This window comes from Ranitomeya imitator, chromosome 5 (genome assembly GCF_032444005.1).
Source record: "Ranitomeya imitator isolate aRanImi1 chromosome 5, aRanImi1.pri, whole genome shotgun sequence".
NCBI lineage: Eukaryota > Metazoa > Chordata > Amphibia > Anura > Dendrobatidae > Ranitomeya > Ranitomeya imitator.
In genome coordinates this window covers 505,700,634-505,722,402 of record NC_091286.1, presented here as the reverse complement: position 1 = coordinate 505,722,402, position 21,769 = coordinate 505,700,634, and the positions used below count along the sequence as shown (strand labels likewise).

At 44.6% G+C, this 21,769-nt stretch overlaps 1 protein-coding gene across 1 annotated transcript in view; it reads right to left on the bottom strand.

Moving 5' to 3' along the window:
- GPR149 (G protein-coupled receptor 149) overlaps window positions 1-20,473 on the bottom strand; it is a 194,665-nt gene extending 174,192 nt beyond the window's left edge. The window contains exon 1 of the mRNA XM_069727463.1: window positions 19,022-20,473. Within this exon, the coding sequence (XP_069583564.1) occupies window positions 19,022-19,948 (927 nt within the window). The 5' untranslated portion in view covers window positions 19,949-20,473. The remainder of the gene's footprint in view (window positions 1-19,021) is intronic.
- Between the last annotated feature and the right edge of the window lie 1,296 nt (window positions 20,474-21,769).

Genomic DNA, 21,769 nt, shown 5'->3' with positions numbered 1-21,769 from the left:
CAAAAAGAAAATTGTTCTGAGAGGCTGCCAAGAGGCTAACAGCAGCATTAAAGGAGCTGCAGGAGTACTGTGTGTGTACTGTATGCGGCAACAATCTCCTGTGTTCTTCATGCTGTCTGGCCTGTGAGGTGGCGCAGCAAGATGGAAGTCTTTTCTTAAAAACCAAAACATCCAAGCTCAGCTATGTTTTGCCAAAACGTACATCAAGACGTGGAAACGCATGTGGGAAACATGTTATGGTCTGATTAGAACAAGAATGAACCTTTTGACCATAATTCCAAAAAGGTATGTTTGGTGCAAAGGCAGCACTGCACATCACCAAAAGAACACAATACACACAGATAAGCTTGGTGGAGGAAGTAATATATTTTGGAGCTGTTTGTTAAGCAGATCCATAGTTCCAACCATTTAGTCAAGGTGGAGGAATTATGAAAAGTTCCAAATATCAGTCAATTTTACATTAAAACCTTGAGGCGTCTGCTAAAAAGCTGAAGATGAAGAGGGGTTTCATCTCTCAGCATGACCAACAGCCAAGACCTGATTCCATTTGAAAATCCATCCTTTGGGTGACCTGAAGAGGACAGTAGACAGGAGCCCTCACAATCTGACAGATTGGGATCTACTGCAGGAAAGAATGGGCAAAAATTGTCAATTCTAGATTTCCCATGCTGATATACTCTTACCCAAAAAAACTGTATGCTATTGTGGCACCCCTAGGGGTATTTGCCACAAAAATAGTTACTGACAGTAAATACAAATACTAAAATAGCAAGACTGCACTACCACCTCCGGCCAGAAGGGGGAGCTCCAGAGACTCCCCTTGATCCATTCTGGTCTGAGAGAAGAAATGGCAGTTGGGCTAAGGAGCTGAAAGTGAGAGGTCATACAGCTGAATTTCTAACAGTCCTGTGACTGTTTCCAGGCCTAAATCACCGGCCTGAGGAGAAGAGGGACAGAGAAAAAGGACATTGTGAGAACCGGGTAGCATTAATCACTACCCAGAACAGGCGCAAAGACGGATACCGGATCCGTGGCTGTATTCATTATATATAATACAGCAACTGGAAAAACGTGAGGTGATATCAGCTTCACTAGGGCCGGACGCAGCAACAGACACAGAGTTCAGCGGTACTCCCAGAGGGGGTAAGCTGATAAAAGGACTCGGGTTGCCCGTCGAACCAGAGCCCGGAGGGGACAGATTGGGCCGGCAGCCAGTTCACATACAGCAGCAGGGCCACACAGAAATTGCATACAATAAGAGGCGAAGACCCCGGCAGGGTCAAAGTAACTCAGAGTTCCCATACAGACTCCGGTGACAGGACTGGTTGTAAATCCCTTTATGTTGAAGTAAACTGGTTAAACGTTTTAGTGCCTCAGTCTTTCATTTGGACAATAGCCAATATCCAGGATCGGGATCATCGCCGCTGGGAGAACCTGCTGCTGATCAAGTAAGTGCCTGCTCCCTCACGATACCCCTTTCACTGTGCATTGCCTGAGGCTACAGCACCGGGTCAAGCCACCCGTGACATCCCCCTCAAGAGACAGACCCCATTGGTCCGGTGCTGGGTATCCCGGTCTCCTGGGCGTCACAATTGGCGTCACGAACAGGATCTAGCACAGCGGAATGAATCTACACTATCCCGACGGAAGCGGAGGACCGGAAGGGTCCGGATTAACTAAGGGGCACAGTATGTCGCAGCACGGAGACGCCGCAGCACCCGGCGACGCTAATGCAGCTGAAAGACAGAGTGTCGATAGAGAGTCCGGTAGCGCAGCGGTGCAAGGAGTGGCGCCCATCATGCCGGTGCTGATGCCATATACCCCGGGTGGCCCATGGCTTCCAATGTATGAAGGTGAGCCTAATACCCTTGACAATTTCAGAGAAAAGATGCTGGCCCATTTTGACATGTTCCCTGTCATGATCCCAATGGCAGGGGATCACAAAAGGACAAGCACAAAAACAAAATAAGCTCTAGGGTGATGGAACCTGAGCTGACCGCGATCCTGAACCTAAACACACAACTAGCAGTAGCCGGGGAACGTGCCTACGATGATTCCTAGACGTCTCATGCCAGCCGAAGGATTAACTTCCCCTATCAGAAGAAACACAGACCTCACTTGCCTCCAGAGAAACACCCCACAGAAATAGCAGCCCCCCACATGTAATAACGGTGAAATGAGAGGAAAGCACATACGTAGTTATGAAAATAGAATAAGCAAAAATGAGGCCCGCTAAAGCTAGATAGCAGAGGATACAAAAGTGAACTGCGTGGTCAGCGAATAACCCTTCAAAAAACCATCCTGAAATTACTTGAACTCATGTGCCAACTCATGGAACATGAGGAGTAATTTCAGCCCACTAGAGCAACCAGCAACAAGGAATCACATATCTGCAAGCTGGACTAAGACAAAAATAAAGCAAAACGTGGAACAGGAAAATCAAAACTTAGCTTGTCCTGAAGATAACAGACGCAGGGAGCAGAGGTGAAAAGACACGCTGATTACATTGATAGCCGGCGAGGAAATGACAAAAAAGCCAGGTTAAATAGGAAACTCCCATAACCTGATGGAACAGGTGGAGACCAGAGACCGCAGAGAACACAAGTCACCCAGTACCATCAGTAACCACCAGAGGGAGCCCAAAAACAGAACTCACAACAGTACCCCCCCCTTGAGGAGGGGTCACCGAACCCTCACGAGAACCATCAGGGCGACCAGGATGAGCCCTATGAAAAGCACGGACCAAATCGGCAGCATGAACATCAGAGGCAATCACCCAAGAATTATCCTCCTGACCATAACCCTTCCACTTGACCAAATACTGGAGTTTCCGTCTGGAAACACGAGAATCCAAGATCTTCTCCACAACATACTCCAATTCACCCTCCACCAGCACCGGAGCAGGAGGCTCAAGCGAAGGAACAACAGGTACCTCATACTTCCGCAACAACGACCGATGGAACACATTATGAATAGCAAACGATGCCGGAAGATCCAAACGAAACGACACAGGGTTAAGAATTTCCAAGATCCTATAGGGACCGATGAACCGAGGCTTGAACTTAGGAGAAGAGACCTTCATAGGAACAAAACGAAAAGACAACCACACCAAGTCCCCAACAAGAAGTCGAGGACCCACGCGGCGTCGGCGATTAGCAAACTGCTGAGCCCTCTCCTGGGACAACTTCAAATTGTCCACCACATGACTCCAAATCTGATGCAACCTATCCACCACCATGTCCACTCCAGGACAATCAGAAGGCTCCACCTGACCAGAGGAAAAACGAGGATGAAACCCCGAATTACAAATGAAAGGAGAAACCAAGGTAGCAGAACTAGCCCGATTATTAAGGGCAAACTCGGCAAGCGGCAAAAAGGAAACCCAGTCATCTTGATCAGCAGAAACAAAACACCTTAAATAAGTTTCTAAAGTCTGATTAGTTCGTTCCGTCTGGCCATTCGTCTGGGGATGGAATGCAGACGAAAAGGACAAATCAATGCCCATCTTAGCACAGAACGTCCGCCAAAATCTAGACACAAACTGGGATCCCCTGTCAGAAACGATGTTCTCCGGAATGCCATGCAAACGGACCACGTTTTGAAAAAACAGAGGGACCAACTCAGAGGAGGAAGGTAACTTAGGCAAGGGTACCAGATGAACCATCTTAGAAAAGCGGTCACACACAACCCATATGACGGACATTTTTTGAGAGACAGGGAGATCCGAAATAAAGTCCATGGAAATGTGCGTCCAAGGTCTCTTCGGGATAGGCAAAGGTGACAACAATCCACTGGCCCGAGAACAGCAAGGCTTAGCCCGAGCGCAAACTCCACAAGACTGCACGAAAGAACGCACATCCCTCGACAAGGAAGGCCACCAAAAAGACCTGGCAACCAAGTCTCTAGTACCAAATATTCCAGGATGACCTGCCAACACAGAAGAATGGACCTCGGAGATGACTCTACTGGTCCAATTATCCGGAACAAACAGTCTTTCCAGCGGACAACGATCATGTTTATCCGCCTGAAACTCCTGCAAAGCACGTCGCAAGTCTGGGGAGACAGCCGACAAAATCACCCCATCCCTAAGGATACCAGTGGGCTCCGAATTTCCAGGGAAGTCAGGCACAAAACTCCTAGAAAGAGCATCCGCCTTCACATTCTTTGAACCTGGCAGGTACGAAACCACAAAATTGAAACGGGAGAAAAACAGTGACCAACGAGCCTGTCTAGGATTCAGACGCTTGGCAGACTCAAGGTACATCAGATTTTTGTGATCAGTCAAGACCACCACACGATGTCTAGCACCCTCAAGCCAATGACGCCACTCCTCAAATGCCCACTTCATGGCCAAAAGCTCCCGATTACCAACATCATAATTCCGTTCAGCGGGCGAAAATTTTCTAGAAAAGAACGCACATGGCTTCATCACTGAGCCATCGGAGCTTCTCTGTGACAAAACCGCCCCCGCTCCGATCTCGGAAGCATCAACCTCAACCTGAAAAGGAAGCGACGTATCTGGCTGACGCAACACAGGAGCCGAAGAAAACCGGCGCTTAAGTTCCTGAAAGGCCTCCACAGCCGCAGGAGACCAATCAGAAACATCAGCATCCTTTTTAGTCAAATCCGTCAAAGGCTTAACAACACTAGAAAAATTAGTTATGAAGCGACGATAACAATTAGCAAAGCCTAAGAACTTCTGTAGACTCTTAAGAGATGTAGGCTGCGTCGAGTCACAAATAGCCTGAACCTTGAAGGGATCCATCTCAATAGTAGAAGGGGAAAAAATATACCCCAAAAAAGAAATCTTCTGGACTCCAAAGAGACATTTAGAACCTTTTACAAACAAAGAATTGGCCCGCAGAACCTGAAACACCTTCCTGACTTGCTGAACATGAGACTCCCAGTCATCAGAAAAAACCAAAACATCATCCAAATACACGATAATAAATTTATCCAGATATTCACGGAAAATATCGTGCATAAAAGACTGGAAGACAGAAGGAGCATTAGAAAGTCCAAAAGGCATCACCAAATACTCGAAATGGCCCTCAGGCGTATTAAATGCGGTTTTCCACTCATCACCCTGCCTTAGCCGCACAAGATTATACGCACCCCGAAGATCAATCTTAGTGAACCATTTAGCCCCCTTAATGCGAGCGAACAAATCAGTCAACAATGGCAAAGGATACTGATATTTGACTGTAATCTTATTCAAAAGACGATAATCTATGCAAGGCCTCAAGGAACCATCCTTTTTGGCCACAAAAAAAAAACCTGCTCCCAAAGGGGACGAAGATGGATGGATATGTCCCTTTTCCAAAGACTCCTTAACATAATTCCGCATAGCAGTATGCTCTGGCACTGACAGATTGAACAAACGACCTTTAGGGAATTTACTGCCAGGAATCAAATCTATAGCACAATCGCAATCCCTGTGAGGAGGAAGCGAACTGAGCTTAGGCTCCTCAAAAACCTCCCGATAATCAGACAGAAATACCGGAACCTCAGAAGGAGTAGATGAAGCGATAGAAATCGGAGATGCATCATCATGAACCCCCTGACATCCCCAGCTTAACAGGACTGGGTTATGAGTTTGTAACCATGGCAGACCAAGCACTAAGACATCATGTAAATTATACAGTACCAGGAAGCGAATCACCTCCTGAACGGGAGTCATACGCATGGTCACTTGTGTCCAGTACTGAGGTTTATTCATAGCCAAAGGTGTAGAGTCAATTCCTTTCAAAGGAATAGAAACTTCCAGAGGTTCCAGACTAAACCCACAACGATTGGCAAATGACCAATCCATAAGACTCAGGGCAGCGCCTGAATCCACATAGGCATCGACGGAAATGGATGATAATGAACAAATCAGCGTCACAGACAGAATGAACTTAGACTGTAAAGTACCAATGGCAACAGGCTTATCAACCTTTTTTGTGCGTTTAGAGCATGCTGATATAACATGAGCTGAATCACCACAATAAAAACACAATCCATTTTTCCGCCTATAATTTTGCCGTTCACTTCTGGACTGAATTCTATCACATTGCATTATCTCAGGTGCCTGTTCAGAAGACACCGCCAAATGGTGCACAGGTTTGCGCTCCCGCAAACGCCGATCAATCTGAATAGCCATAGCCATGGACTCATTCAGACCAGTAGGCGCCGGGAACCCCACCATAACATCTTTAATGGCCTCAGAAAGGCCATCTCTGAATTTTGCAGCCAGAGCGCACTCATTCCACTAAGTAAGCACCGACCATTTCCGAAATTTCTGACAATATATTTCTGCTTCATCTTGCCCCTGAGAGAGAGCCAATAAAGCTTTTTCAGCCTGAATCTCTAGGTTAGGTTCCTCATAGAGCAAACCCAATGCCAGAAAAAACGCATCCACATTGAGCAACGCAGGATCCCCTGGAGCCAATGCAAATGCCCAATTCTGAGGGTCACCCCGCAGGAAAGATATAACAATCTTGACCTGCTGAGCAGGGTCTCCAGAGGAGCGAGATTTCAAGGAAAGAAACAACTTGCAATTGTTCATAAAATTCAGAAAACTAGATCTATCTCCAGAAAAAAACTCTGGAATAGGAATTCTAGGTTCCGACATAGGCGTATGTACAACAAAATCTTGTATATTTTGAACCCTAGCAGCAAGATTATTCAGGCTGGAAGCCAAACTCTGGACGTCCATGATAAACAGCTGAGATCAGAGCCATTCAAGGATTAAGAGGAGGAAAGAAGCAGCCAAGCAGCAATTAAGGCTAGGCAGCAAACACTGAGGAGGGGAAAAAAAAAAAAAAAAAAAAAACCTCCTCAGACTACTTTTCCTCCTACTTCAGCAAAAACGATGACCAATTTTTTTCTTCTGGCCGGCTATACTGTCATGATCCCAATGGCAGGGGATCACAAAAGGACAAGCACAAAAACAAAACAAGCTCTAGGGTGATGGAACCTGAGCTGACCGCGATCCTGAACCTAAACACACAACTAGCAGTAGCCGGGGAACGTGCCTGCGATGATTCCTAGACGTCTCGCGCCAGCCGAAGGATTAACTTCCCCTATCAGAAGAAACACAGACCTCACTTGCCTCCAGAGAAACACCCCACAGAAATAGCAGCCCCCCACATGTAATAACGGTGAAATGAGAGGAAAGCACATACGTAGTTATGAAAATAGAATAAGCAAAAATGAGGCCCGCTAAAGCTAGATAGCAGAGGATACAAAAGTGAACTGCGCGGCCAGCGAATAACCCTTCAAAAAACCATCCTGAAATTACTTGAACTCATGTGCCAACTCATGGAACATGAGGAGTAATTTCAGCCCACTAGAGCAACCAGCAACAAGGAATCACATATCTGCAAGCTGGACTAAGACAAAAATAAAGCAAAACTTGGAACAGGAAAATCAAAACTTAGCTTGTCCTGAAGATAACAGACGCAGGGAGCAGAGGTGAAAAGACACGCTGATTACATTGATAGCCGGCGAGGAAATGACAAAAAAGCCAGGTTAAATAGGAAACTCCCATAACCTGATGGAACAGGTGGAGACCAGAGACCGCAGAGAACACAAGTCACCCAGTACCATCAGTAACCACCAGAGGGAGCCCAAAAACAGAACTCACAACAGTTCCCCGTGGGTGAAGTTCAGCGTGTTAGTCTCCTGATGATGCAGTTAAGTGGCCATGCTAAGCGAGAAGTCACAGCATGGGCAGCTGATCTGAAAGGCACTGCTGAACGCATATTTGCTGGATTAAAAGCTACATTTGAAACCACGGCCAGCAGCAAAGCTAAAGTACGATTCTTTAATTGCAAACAAAAAGTTAATGAGGGCGTGAGAGACTTTGCCTTAAACCTGCAGGAAGCCCTTAAATCACTTACACTGGCTGAACCCATTTTTAACACCGGAGCGGATAAACTGCTAAGAGATCAATTTATTGAGGGACTCTACACCCCTTCTCACCGGGGGCATGTGAGCATGCTTGTTTTTAAGAACCCTGAATTGACATTTGCCCAATTAAAGGAGAGCACTATACGTCTCCAGCTGGCAGAGGCACCTCGGGATCAGGAGCCTGCGCAACCCATGGCAGAGGCTCCTCAACAACAGGGAGTGCCAGTGACATCAGCTATGTCCGGGGCCACTGCTAAGCCCCTGGGGCCCAGTACTAATGAGGCTCTTCAACAAAAGCTTGACTCTTTAACTGATGTTGTTGCTTCAATGGCTAAAACCATGCAGGAGATGAGAGGACCCAAGATGGAGTTGGCAAACCGTAGAGAAGATGTTCCATGGATGAGACCCCGGAGATACCCGACATGGAGAGGACGACCCCGCGATCGCTACCAACCGGATGGACAGCCCATTTGCCGCCGTTGCCAGCAGCCAGGCCACTTTGCACGAGATTGTGATTTAAATGGGAATCCCCTGGGAATGCGGGCCGCTTCGCAGGAATGAACTTTCAAGGCCCAACACCCTGGCACGACAGGTACATCGGAGGACGACCCATTATCCCTATCGTGCTGGACGGAATGCCCCTCAACGCTTTGCTGGACACAGGTTCCCAGATTTCATCTATACCGTATATCCTTTATAAGAGGTACTGGGCTGATGCAGATATTGATAAAGGGCCCTCTGATGTTGAACTAGATATATGGGCCAGTAATGGTAAGTTGGTACCGAAACTAGGTTTCAGGGAGATGACCATAAAGATTGGTAAAGTAGAATTGAAGAAACAGGGTATAATTGTTGTTGATGTTGACCGGCGGAACTGTGAACCCACTGTATTGATAGGAATGAATGTGTTAGGGTGGTTTCACACTTGCGTTTTTGTCTGCAGCGTTTTTTTTTCAAAAAAACGCATGCGTTTTTTTTCCCTATATTTAACATTGAAAACGCATGCGTTTTTTTGTGTACGCGTTTGGTCGCGTTTTTTGACGCATGCGTTTTTTTACTGCATGCATTCATTTTCTGAAATGCTACTTGTAGTATTTTTAGAAGCGTTTTTTGGACCAAAAAAAACGCATGCGTTTTCATGCGTTTTTTTTGGGTCAAAAAATACATTGGAGTCAATGGGGACGCATGCGTTTTTTGGTGCATGCGTTTTTTGCGGTAAAAAACGCATGCGTTTTTTTATTTAAAAAACAGAAAACACACTGATATGCCACCCCCCAACATAAAGGTGATAAATGGAACCTAACCCTACCCCTAACCCTAACCCTACCCCTAACCCTACCCCTAACCCTACCCCTAACCCTACCCCTAACCCTAACCCTACCCCTAACCCTACCCCTAACCCTACCCCTAACCCTAACCCTACCCCTAACCCTACCCCTAACCCTAACCCTGCCCCTAACCCTAAGGGATCCTAACCCTAACCCTAACCCTACCCCTAACCCTACCCCTAACCCTAACCCTACCCCTAACCCTAAGGGATCCTAACCCTAACCCTACCCCTAACCCTACCCCTAACCCTACCCCTAACCCTAAGGGATCCTAACCCTAACCCTAACCCTAATCCCTTTATGGTTAGGGTTAGGGGTAGGGGTAGGGTTAGGGTTAGGGGTAGGGTTAGGGTTAGGATCCCTTAGGGTTAGGGGTAGGGGTAGGGTTAGGGTTAGGGGTAGGGTTAGGGTTAGGGGTAGGGTTAGGGTTAGGATCCCTTAGGGTTAGGGTTAGGGTTAGGGGTAGGGTTAGGGTTAGGGGTAGGGTTAGGGTTAGGGTTAGGATTAGGGTTAGGGGTAGGGTTAGGGTTAGGATCCCTTAGGGTTAGGGTTAGGGGTAGGGTTAGGGTTAGGGGTAGGATTAGGGTTAGGGGTAGGGTTAGACGAAGAAACCTTCAAACCGAAACCCTCCTTTTCAGTGGAACAACGAAAGGGAAGACTCCTTTGAACAACTAAAGAAGGCACTAACCGGAGAAGAGGTTCTGGCATACCCAGATTACCATCAACCTTTCATCCTCTACACCGATGCCAGTAATGTGGGACTAGGAGCGGTGCTGTCACAAAAGCAAGAAGGTCGGGAGAAAGTCGTCACCTTTGCAAGTAGAAAGCTCCGGCCTACTGAAAGAAATTCAGAAAATTACAGCTCCTTCAAATTGGAACTACTGGCAGTAGTTTGGGCTGTGACTGAACGTTTCAAACACTATCTGGCCGCTGCAGAATTTATTGTCTATACTGACAACAATCCGTTGACCCACCTGGACACAGCCAAATTAGGTGCGTTAGAACAGCGATGGATAGCCCGGTTATCTAATTACAACTTCATAATCAAGTATCGAGCAGGTCGCAAGAATGGAAATGCCGATGCCTTATCCCGGATGCCACACTTGAGAGATGTAGAAGAGGAAACGGGGGAGCTTGAAGAAATTGAACTACCAGCCTTCCATCATCCCAAGGCAAAACATCATCAGTCAAGTACCTATCAGAAACAACAAGAGGTGAATTTTAATCCGTTAGCACACCATAGATGGGCTGACACCCAAGACAGCAATCCGGCTGTGAAGTTGGTGAAGGAACTGCTGACTGAGCAAAGTGTATATCCCGATGAGGATGCCCCAGAAGAGACGCATCAACTCTGGAAAGAGAGAGGCAAAATGTTCCTGTATCAAGGGAAGCTCTGTAGAAGGTACACCAATCCGAAAACACATGAATTGGTTTGGCAGATTATCGTGCCTAAACAAGATGTGAAGATGGTGCTCGAAGCTTACCATAATGGTGCTGGTCACTTCGGTTGGAAAAAGTTAGAAGTACTTCTAAGAGAAAGATTTTATTGGGTCGGGATGAGAAAATCAATCGAACAGTGGTGCAGAAATTGTGGCCCGTGCAACCTCAGAAGAAACGATCAAAAGAACCAAAGAGCACCACTGCGGCCCATAATCACCAAACAACCACTTGAACTTGTAGCCATAGACCACGTGAAGTTAATACCAAGCCGATCCGGCTATGTCTATGCCTTGACCATCGTGGACCATTATTCACGCTTCTTGGTAGTAGTACCCGTAAAAGATCTGACAGCAAAAACAGCAGCCAAAGCGTTCCAAACGTACTTTTGTAGACCCCATGGATATCCGGAACAGGTTCTCACCGACCAAGGTACAGCCATTGAATCAGAGATCTTCAGAGAATTCTGTAATATGTATGGTTGCAAAAAGATCCGGACGACGGCCTATCATCCACAAACAAACGGCTTATGCGAGAAGATGAACCATATTGTAATAGACCTACTAAAGACTTTACCTGAGACAGAAAGGAATCAATGGCCAGAGAAATTGCCTGACTTGGTGGATCTGTATAATCATGTCTCGGTGAGCTCCACCAACTGCACCCCAGCTTACCTTATGCGTGCAAGACCCGGCCAATTACCAATCGATCTAGAAATGGGAATTCTGAAACCAGACGCAGAAGTTCAAGACTCCAATTGGGATATCATACGGCAAAAGCAGTATCGCCAAGTGCAAGAGAGTGTGGAAAGAAGCTTTCAGCAAACTAGAGAAAGACAAGAGCGAACTTTCAACCAGAATGCTCTAGCGACCCCATTAAGACCGGGTGACCAAGTGCTCAAGAGAAACCGTCGAACCAATAAACTAGACAATCAGTGGGAAGCCGTACCCTACACAGTTTTACCAACAAGAATGGATAATCCAAAAATGTGTCTCATTAGCAAAAACGGAGGCTTAACATCTGTGCTAGTGTCAAGAGACAATCTTAAATTGTGTCCGGAAGCATTGAAAGAGCCAGAAGTTGTCCAGCCAGAACCAGAAGTTATTCAACCCATACAGGTTCAACCAGTAAAGGAAAAAGAAGAGGAAATGTATCACACCTGTATAGGAGACTTTCCCAAAACCCTACTAACATACCATGGTGCAGTAGTGGTTCCCATGGTGGCCTTTTACCCAACACCGAACCCAATACCAGAAGTCCCAAGACAGGAAGAGGCTGACCCCGTACTACGGGAGGTTCCAGGTCAGGAAGAACAGATTCCTGATGAGAGTAATCCCATTCACGGTGGACTTGCCAACTCCATAGTCATGGAATTATCTTTAGCAGAGCGGGCAGATACTACATCCGCAGTAGACAGTAGTACACCACATGAAGAGATACCGCTATTACGTAGATCACAGCGTAGTACCCAAGGTCAATTACCGGCCAGGTATGCAGATTACCAATTATAAAACTATAGTCATTGTTATCATTCTGCAACGTTTAAGCCCAGTACCTACAGAGACTTGTCTGTATGAACTTCTTGCATATTCTTGAACTTGTTATCAGCCCGGAGGCACTAAATCAAAGCTCCGGAAAGACTGCTTTTTGAACTTTGCTTTTTGCTCTTTTTGAACTTTCTTTAGACTTTATATTGACAACTTCGTTGGAAAAATGGAACTAAGTTCCTGGACACAAAGTGCAGTGCCTTTCCTAGTACCTTCGAGGATAGGACTGTATTAATGGACGCTATTGGAAGTGACTTTTTACAGAACTCTATTTTTGTTTCCTTGAGTGGTTTTTGTAACTTTTCATTTTTAAGACTCTGTACATATTAATTGTTATTTCAAAATGTTATCGTCCCACAGTCCCGGAGTACTGTTCTTAACTAAGGGGGAATGTGGCACCCCTAGGGGTATTTGCCACAAAAATAGTTACTGACAGTAAATACAAATACTAAAATAGCAAGACTGCACTACCACCTCCGGCCAGAAGGGGGAGCTCCAGAGACTCCCCTTGATCCATTCTGGTCTGAGAGAAGAACAGGCAGTTGGGCTAAGGAGCTGAAAGTGAGAGGTCATACAGCTGAATTTCTAACAGTCCTATGACGGTTTCCAGGCCTAAATCACCGGCCTGAGGAGAAGACGGACAGAGAAAAAGGACATTGTGAGAACCGGGTAGCATTAATCACTACCCAGAACAGGCGCAAAGACGGATACCGGATCCGTGGCTGTATTCATTATATATAATACAGCAACCGGAAAAACGTGAGGTGATATCAGCTTCACTAGGGCCGGACGCAGGAACAGACACAGAGTTCAGCGGTACTCCCGGAGGGGGTAAGCTGATAAAAGGACTCGGGTTGCCCGTCGAACCAGGGCCCGGAGGGGACAGATTGGGCCGGCAGCCAGTTCACATACAGCAGCAGGGCCACACAGAAATTGCATACAATAAGAGGCGAAGACCCCGGCAGGGTCAAAGTAACTCAGAGTTCCCATACAGACTCTGGTGACAGGACTGGTTGTAAATCCCTTTATGTTGAAGTAAACTGGTTAAACGTTTCAGTGCCTCAGTCTTTCATTTGGACAATAGCCAATATCCAGGATCGGGATCATCGCCGCTGGGAGAACCTGCTGCTGATCAAGTAAGTGCCTGCTCCCTCACGATACCCCTTACACTGTGCATTGCCTGAGGCTACAGCACCGGGTCAAGCCACCCGTGACATCCCCCTTAAGAGACAGACCCCATTGGTCCGGTGCTGGGTATCCCGGTCTCCTGGGCGTCACACTATCATAAATTCAAGGGGTACTTCAACAAAGTATTAGTTTAAGGGTGTGCATATTTTTGCAACCACATTATTTTAATTCTTTTTTTCTTTTCCAGATTATGAGTGATATTACATTTTGAAAAAGTTCTGAAATGATTCTTCTTGGAATTTTAACAGGGGCGTGTTGACTCTTTATATTTACAATATATCAGATCTTTGGGGGTTTGACTCTTGGCCACCGGAAGTACACAGTGTAAGACAGAACAGCAAGGCCTTATGTGATGTTTCTGCTGCTCCACGTCAACAGAGAAGCTCTTCCTCTTCCATTCTGCGGTCGATGGGGCGTGAATAATGTGATTGACAGCATGCTCCCCACAGCAAACTGATGAGGACAGTGTACAAGGCAAGGCCATGGCTGTAGTCGTGGCTGAGGATAACTGGTTACGCGCCCTCTGGCCCCCCAGTTACATACAAACAATGTCCCTTCTGCAGCATACCTTTCGCTTCACCCTTTGGGTCCCATCGGGCTGGCTGAAGTTCCGCTACTTCCGTTGTACAATAAGCGACAGAGTCCTTTTCAAACTTAAAACGATGAAATTTACTATTTGCTTGTCGCAGCACATTCTTGTCAGTTACATCAGCATTATGTTCCATACAGTTCATATTCTCCGCTCTCCCTATGCTTTCTCCTACGTCCTGCAGTACATTATGGGGTCGTATCACCTCTTGCGATAACACAGCATCCTCCCTGTGTGAGCCCACTTCTCCTGAGATTCCCTTATCTGTTTCGCGCCAGTACAGAGGGCATCATCCCAAGCAATGATCTGCCAGTTGGTGAGCGAGCACATGGTGAGCCGGGCCTCTCTGACCTTTCCCGGCACCTGCACACTGCAGTACTTTGCTCTGCCCTCAACAGGGCAGACAAAGTACACCTGCGTCGGAGCAAGAAGACAAGAAGAGGACGTCATCGTATGAAGATAGGAGGTGGCGGACCTGGATCGTGACGCCCATCGGATCCGGACCGCACCGGGACCACCCTTGGGTGAGTATAATATAACCTTTATTTCTCATCTTTCAGGTTACATCAGGGGCTTATCTACCGCATTACAGAATGCTGTAGATAAGCCCCTGATGCCGTTGGCCGCAGCTCATATACGATTTTGGGAGTGACAGACTCCCTTTAACTGTGGTAATATATAACACAGGTCTACAAAAACATTTTTTGTTCAGGTGCCAGGGTTTTTTTGAGTACATTTAGGGTATTTTGAGGGTGATGAATTCAAAAATCTTTTTACTTTGCTGAATTGTTTCTAATTTTTGAGATACAGTATTTCATCCAGGAAAATAATGCATTCCCCCAATGCGACTTGTGTGTGATAACAAATGCAACAGCTTTTGGCCTATTGATCAGTCTTTTGACTCTTTAACAGTGTCTTAGGTAAACATCCCATATAATTATTTTGTATTTAAATTTGTAGTCTTACAATGCTATAAAAGAGACTTTTTGAAGCCAGAATTCTACTGTAATTAATTAATTAAATTACGTAATTAATTAACTTTTAAATATCTCAGAAACTAGAGCCAATCTGCCAAAACCAAAGTCATATTCTTAATAGCGCCATAAACTTAAAGGGAATCTGTCAGCAGGTTTTTATGTAAGCTGAAGACAGCATGATGTAGGGGTTAAAAACACAGGTTTCAGAGATGCCTCTCTTATCAAGTTTTGAGGTTTTGTTTACCTGCAATGATTGTTTTGGCATCAGGAGGTTATCATTGCTGTGACCAGCTATATGCTTCCAGGTCCAACCACGCCCCCTCCTGTGACAAGCAGCTCACTGTCTATGGACTTTGTACACAGAAAGTCTATTGGAGGCTGGGTTAGCTTTTTGAGCTCTGTAGCACTGCTAAATTTAAACCTCTGATTGTGCACCCAGTAATCTAAGTGATACATCGTTGGATTCAGATTATTTTTGCCTACAATATGCTGCTCTCAGATGAGGTAACAAAAACCTGATGACAGATTCCCTTTAATATAAATTTGTTAAGACATCATTGGCACCAAAATCACTGTACAGTATATCATTGTAATCTCAATTCTGCTTTTACTAAATGCATTTTTTGTTTCCACTCAGGACAATCTACAACCATTAGATCTAGGACAATACACTTGTTGATCCATTTCTACATTGAGCACAACAAACGTCTCCGTCAACAGCCAACGTCTCCGTCAACTGCACAACTTACAATGGCAGGCCCTTTTGTTTCATGAGGTATTAATGATAAATCTTAAAAGATGTTGTATCTCTGACAAAAAAAAATGAAAGACAAGGAACCATTATGTTGGCACATTGGAATGAACACACTAATGGCACGTGTGAAGTGCTTTTTCTCTACAAGCCATGGCCAGTTTCATACAGCCATAGTACATTCTAGCATCCATACCATGGCCACAACACCTGTTTCATCCACGGTTATACCAAAACTGGACTAACAATGTAGTCGCATAGGCAGGGGTGTAACTATACTAGGTGCAGGGGTTGCAATTGCCCTGAAGCCTATGGGGGCCTCAAAGATCCCTTTGCCCCATATGAAAATACTATTGGATATTTTGCATTGGGCTCCAGAAGCTTAACGTTACTCCATGGTGCATAGGTCTATGGTCATCTGAATCTGACCTTAATGTGTAACCACCGTTTCAGTTTCTATTTTTATTTAACATGCAAATTTGCCTAGGACTGGACGATGATTTAATAAAAGGGTATTTCCGTAAGAAGAAGTTATCGTCTGTCCACAGAATTAATGATAATTTCTTGATCAGTTGGGCTCCATCCACTTAGACCACCACTGATCACCATTTCTGGGGTGGCAGAGCGCATGCTCAATCACTGCTCCATTTATCCTGCTGGAAATAGCCAAGCACATTAGAAAATGATTGGAATGGTGGTTGGTGGGGGTCTCAGCAGTTGGACCAAATTTTCTATTTACTAGAATATCCCTTTCAGATAAATATGTTGGATTTACTGGTACATAGACATAAAAATGGTTTCTAGAAGTTTTACAAATGAGGTAGACAAACTTGCGTCATTCACTACGATTTTAGACAACAAATTGTCTATTCAGAGAAGAAGAGGACTTGAACTCTATAGTGGCACAAGTTGGAAGCAGCAATCCTACACGACACTATCGATCCTTTAACGGACCTTTAATGTGACTTAGGATAAAAGCCAAATCAAAATCTCAATTTGCAGACACAGTGTTTCGGGTTATTACCCCTCATCAGTGCAAAATAATTTAATTTACTCAAAAAGGAAAAAAAAAAGGGTACACAAGGGTACACAAGGGAGGGTACACCTCCAAAAATCATAAGTTGATCTGGTGCTCTGTGCTATGTGGCGGCCATTGTTGCCGTGGCTTTGTGCTGGTGGGGCGGCACGGTCTGGAGTTATGGGGGCTCAGTCTTGCAGCATGGGTGCTGTTGGGCAACAGACCGTCTGCCCTGCTGGTGCACGGCCGCTGTGGCAGTGGTCGCTGCAAGGCTCCGCTACGTTAGGGCGGAAGGACCCACTACGAGGTTTACCGTGACGTGGCAATGGGCTTCATACAGTCTGATCAGAATGTTAAACTGAAAACCTCATGTTCAGTTATATAAATTTTTGCCTAGTGGCTTTAGATCAACGTATGATTTTTGGAGGTGCGGTTCATGCTCTTTTTTTTCTTTTTGTACAAAGCAAATTTTATTTACTACATATGAGAATAATAATCTTTGTCATATATCTTATCAAATAAATCTGATTCTTTCTCCAGCTGGACTTATCTTTCATTTTCAAAATTATTAACTCACAGCTAAAATGTATTCAGACTTTACCATTACTGAGATAGGAGTTGGCAGTTGCTGCTGATGAGATTCTATGGAGAAGGGAGGGAGAGGAGGAAGAAGAAGCTACAGGCAGAGCTCTTCTTCCCCCTCTTTGTAGAATCTTATCAGTAGTAACTGCCATTTCCTATCTCAGTAATGTAACAAGCTGTCGTCATTAATGATGCAGATTTTACCTGTGAACTGAGAATTTTGAGAATGAAAGCTCAATCCCGGAGGAGAAAGAAGCAGATTTCTCTGATAAGATACATTAAACAGGTTTTTTTTTGTCACTTGTACTATGAATTTATTAAATAAAAATCCATACACTTTAAAGGGACACTGTCACCTGGATTTGGAGGGAACAATCTCCAGCCATGGAGGCGGGGTTTTGGGGTTTTTCATTCACCCTTTCCTTACCCGCTGGCTGCATGCTGGCTGCAATATTGGATTTAAGTTCATTCTCTGTCCTCCATAGTACACGCCTGCGCAAGGCAAGATTGCCTGGTGCAGGCATGTACTACGGAGGACAGAGAATGAACTTCAATCCAATATTGCAGCCAGCATGCAGCCAGCGGGTAAGGAAAGGGTGAATCAAAAACCCCAAAACCCCGCCTCCATGGCTGAAGATTGTTCCCTCCAAATCCAGGTGACAGTGTCCCTTTAAGCAGCAAGTTTCAGGGCAGCATGGCTTAAGTGCGGACCATTATTGAGGAACATGATTTTCAAATTGTGCAAACATTTGTAGGTGGTGTATTCAATTTTCCCTGAAAATGTTGCTGTGATGTAGTTATGTCGGTGTCCTGCTCTATTGCTTTCTAATTTTGGATGATGGTTTAATAAAAGGGTATTTCTGTAAGAAGAAGTTATAGTCTGTCCACAGAATTGATGATAATTTCTTGATCAGTTGGGCACCATCCACTTAGACCACCACAGATCACAATTTCTGGGCCAGTAGAACACATGGTCAACCGCTGCCCCATTTATCCTTCTACAAATAGCCGAGTACTTTAGAAAATGAATGGAGTGGTGATTGGTGGGGATCTCAGCAGTTGGACCAAATTTCTACTTACCAGAATATCCCTTTCAGATAAAATATGTTGCATTTGGATTTACTGGAAGAACATAAGAATGGTTTCTAGATGCTTTATAAAGGTGGCGGGCCAACTTGCGTCATTCACTATGATTTTCTTTCCTGCTCCTGAGTTGTTCGCCACTGATAGTTATGGTAAATTCATTATTATACATTTTATCATTCATGTAATGTTCCTCGTCATCCAAGATCTTCTACGCTGGAGCCAGGCTAACTCTGTTCCTATTTAATTAACCTTTTCCTCTGAAGAAACATCTGCTCACATTAATATGTAGCACTGCAGCCATCTCTGACAGGCGACTACTTAATAAAACATATATTTCCTGCACTTCACTGTTGGAGCAATGCCTTTGTGACATGTCAAGGTTGCCGACACATAAAAAAAAAGCAGTAAAGGGCTTTTACTTTCAATCAGCAATACAGAGTGGCATACCGCAAGCATTTAACTCTGTCATAGCCGCATCTGTTCACAGAATCAGTAGGTTCGTCATTTCTACTCTCTATTTCATATATTAATAGCAAATGCTCAAAAAAAAATGCTTAACAATGAATAAAGAATAGCGAAGCCATATATTGACATTGTATTGTAGTATGAAAGAGCATGTTTTTACCATGATCGGAAGCCAGAGAATGACTTTTGTCAGAGCAAGTATCAGGGAAAAGCGCTTCTGGGCAAAGAGGACGGTCACACTCCTGCTTCCCCTCATGGAGCTTGGGCGATCGTCACCCAGGCTCTTCTTGTACACAGCCTCTGAGCTCACACAGGTCTCATTGAAATTCTTCAAGGTTTTTCCAACAGGATTATCTGGAGACATGGACGAGGCGTTGCTGCCCAAAGGTGTATTAGGGGTTAGATAACCTTTCGCAACATCTCTATTATTGAAATATAGAAGATGTTCCTGGTTATCCAAGCAGAGCAACTGGTGGGTGAGAGGGATGGAGAAGACAGTCAGAACACAAAAACAGAAAGAGTAAAAGGCAAATAAAAACAGCACGTAAGAACTGGTGCAGTCTACAAGGCATCCCCAAGACGTGGCACTGTAAGCACCCCAACCACAAAAAGGGAAAGCACTTATTGTCAAGCTAACAAGCCATGTGATGGCAATCGCCCATGATATCTTAGGAGGCATTTTGGTAGTTTCATAGTTTGCGGGTTTGGAAACTGTGCAGAAGTTATAGGAAATTATTATAGATGCCTTTAAATTGCTTGATACTCCCTGAAACAGGTAGAGGAAAGCTGCGGCCGTGCACAGGGGCTGAGAAAGTGGATTATTAGTCCATTGTTTTACCATGAAGATAGATGCCGGTACCACACAGAGAAAGTCGTCCACACATAAGGAAGCCACTAAGATAGACAGCGCAGACCGATTCTTTATCCTCACCAAGAACAACAGGGAATAAATGCTGCTCACCAACACAATTAACGTCAGTGTCAATGTGAGACAAAAAAGAAATATATTACTAGTCGCCGGGGACTTTGGTGTCTCTGTACTTCTACTGGTGCTGTTTGCAGACAGAAGAGTTGTTGGAACAGACATTGCTTTAGATTGTATACTCTCTTAATGTGTACAGGTTAATGGAATAGAGGCATCCATACTACTCCACAAGTCCTTAAAATTCCTTCAGAAGGCGATGTATGGCTATTTTCCAAACTTTGCTTTCTGAGGCTTCACTGTAGTAAAAGTTCCATTTATGCTGCAGATTAGGTCCAGGAGAAGAGTGCTCAAGAGCTGAACTCTTGTGGTGCCTTATAGAAGTGTCCACAGCTGTCAGGTTCAGGATGGCCTGGGGAAGGAAGAAGCATCTCCACCCATTAATGGGTCATCCCGCACAACATGAGGAGGCGAATGAAGGAAGGATGAGGACCAGACACAATCAGAGCGTGTTTGCTCAGTGAGGATGGTAGTAGAGTGAGATGTTCTTTGAATCAGTCTGCTCGGAGCTGCAGGAGGGTGGAGTCTGCCCACGGCTCTCAATAGGAAGAGAACTAGAAGCACGAGGATGATGTGCGCAATCTTCTCTCAGAAAATTACTGGAGCTTCTTTGTACAACTGTTCAGCTCTGTACGGGTTCTGTCACTGAATCTTTTATATTCAGACTCATTATTTAAAAAAAAAAAAAACTAATGATTTTTTGATAATTCTTCTTTATATGAGATATTCAGATGCATCTCCTAGATAAATCCTGTGGCGGTAAATAACCACTGCTTTAGAAATACATCTGTGATTCCCATTATCACTGTTTACAAGATGCATTTCTATGGTGTACAGGTGGCTTACGGGATGTCTGATGGCGATTATTGAAGTGATCAACAGGTTGCATTCTGTCATTTATTGCAGCACTATTTAATAAGCCAGATGAGCGATGGAGGCAGGGTTGCCAACATGACTTTTTATTTTTTCTGGGCAGCTTAGGCTGCTTTCACACATCAGTTTTTTGCCGTCAGGCACAATCCAGTGAATTTTTTTTAAAAAACAGATCAGGCAAAAGTTGTCGCCGGATCCGTTTTTTTCTCATAGACTTGTATTAGCGACGGATGGCCTCACGTTTCATCCGTTTTTTGCTGGATCCTTCAAAAATTGTTTTTTTGGTGGCCAGAGAAAACGGACATAGCAACTTTTTTTGTATCAGTCGCTGTCCATCGTTTGCTATAATGTAATCCTATGGCATCGGATCCATCAAGTGATGGAGTCCGTCAACAGATTCCATTTTTTAAACTAAGCATGCGTTTTCTATTCTGGGGTGTCTCTCTCTTGCTCTCTCTACCATCCCCTCCAGATCAGCTAGTCAGATCTGGCAAAAAAACAGATCTGTCGCATCAGTTTTTCACAATTTGCATCGGATCCATTTTTTTCAAAATTCGCCTGATTGAGCCTGATGGCAAAAAACTGATGTATGAAAGTAGCCTTATCAAATAATCATGGACAGGTTACCATATATTTTTAAGGTCACATTCTAAAACCATAATACATCTTTATGATTATAAGTGATCCATGTCTATAGCTCATAATTCTGATAAGGGACATCAGCTGCATTCACTGTAACCTTTAAAATGATAATTATAGTCAAAATAATCTGTACGTTTCTTCAGCTTCAAAAAGATACTGGATGCTGTACATTTTTTTTGTGACTATTCTAACAATATCAATGTTAAGGAGGACCTGTCAAAAAAGTGTCCAGTTTTTGCTCTTAATTTATTCCCTCTATTTTGCGATTGTCCTGGAATCTTTGGACAGTTGGCAACCCTGTATGGAAGATGGGTAACTCCCACTTCATGTAGCTGTATTTGCCAAGGGTACAGGGTATGGTCCTGTAGTTGCTTACAATATAGCTCAGACTAAGTGATTAAGAAGGAGTTA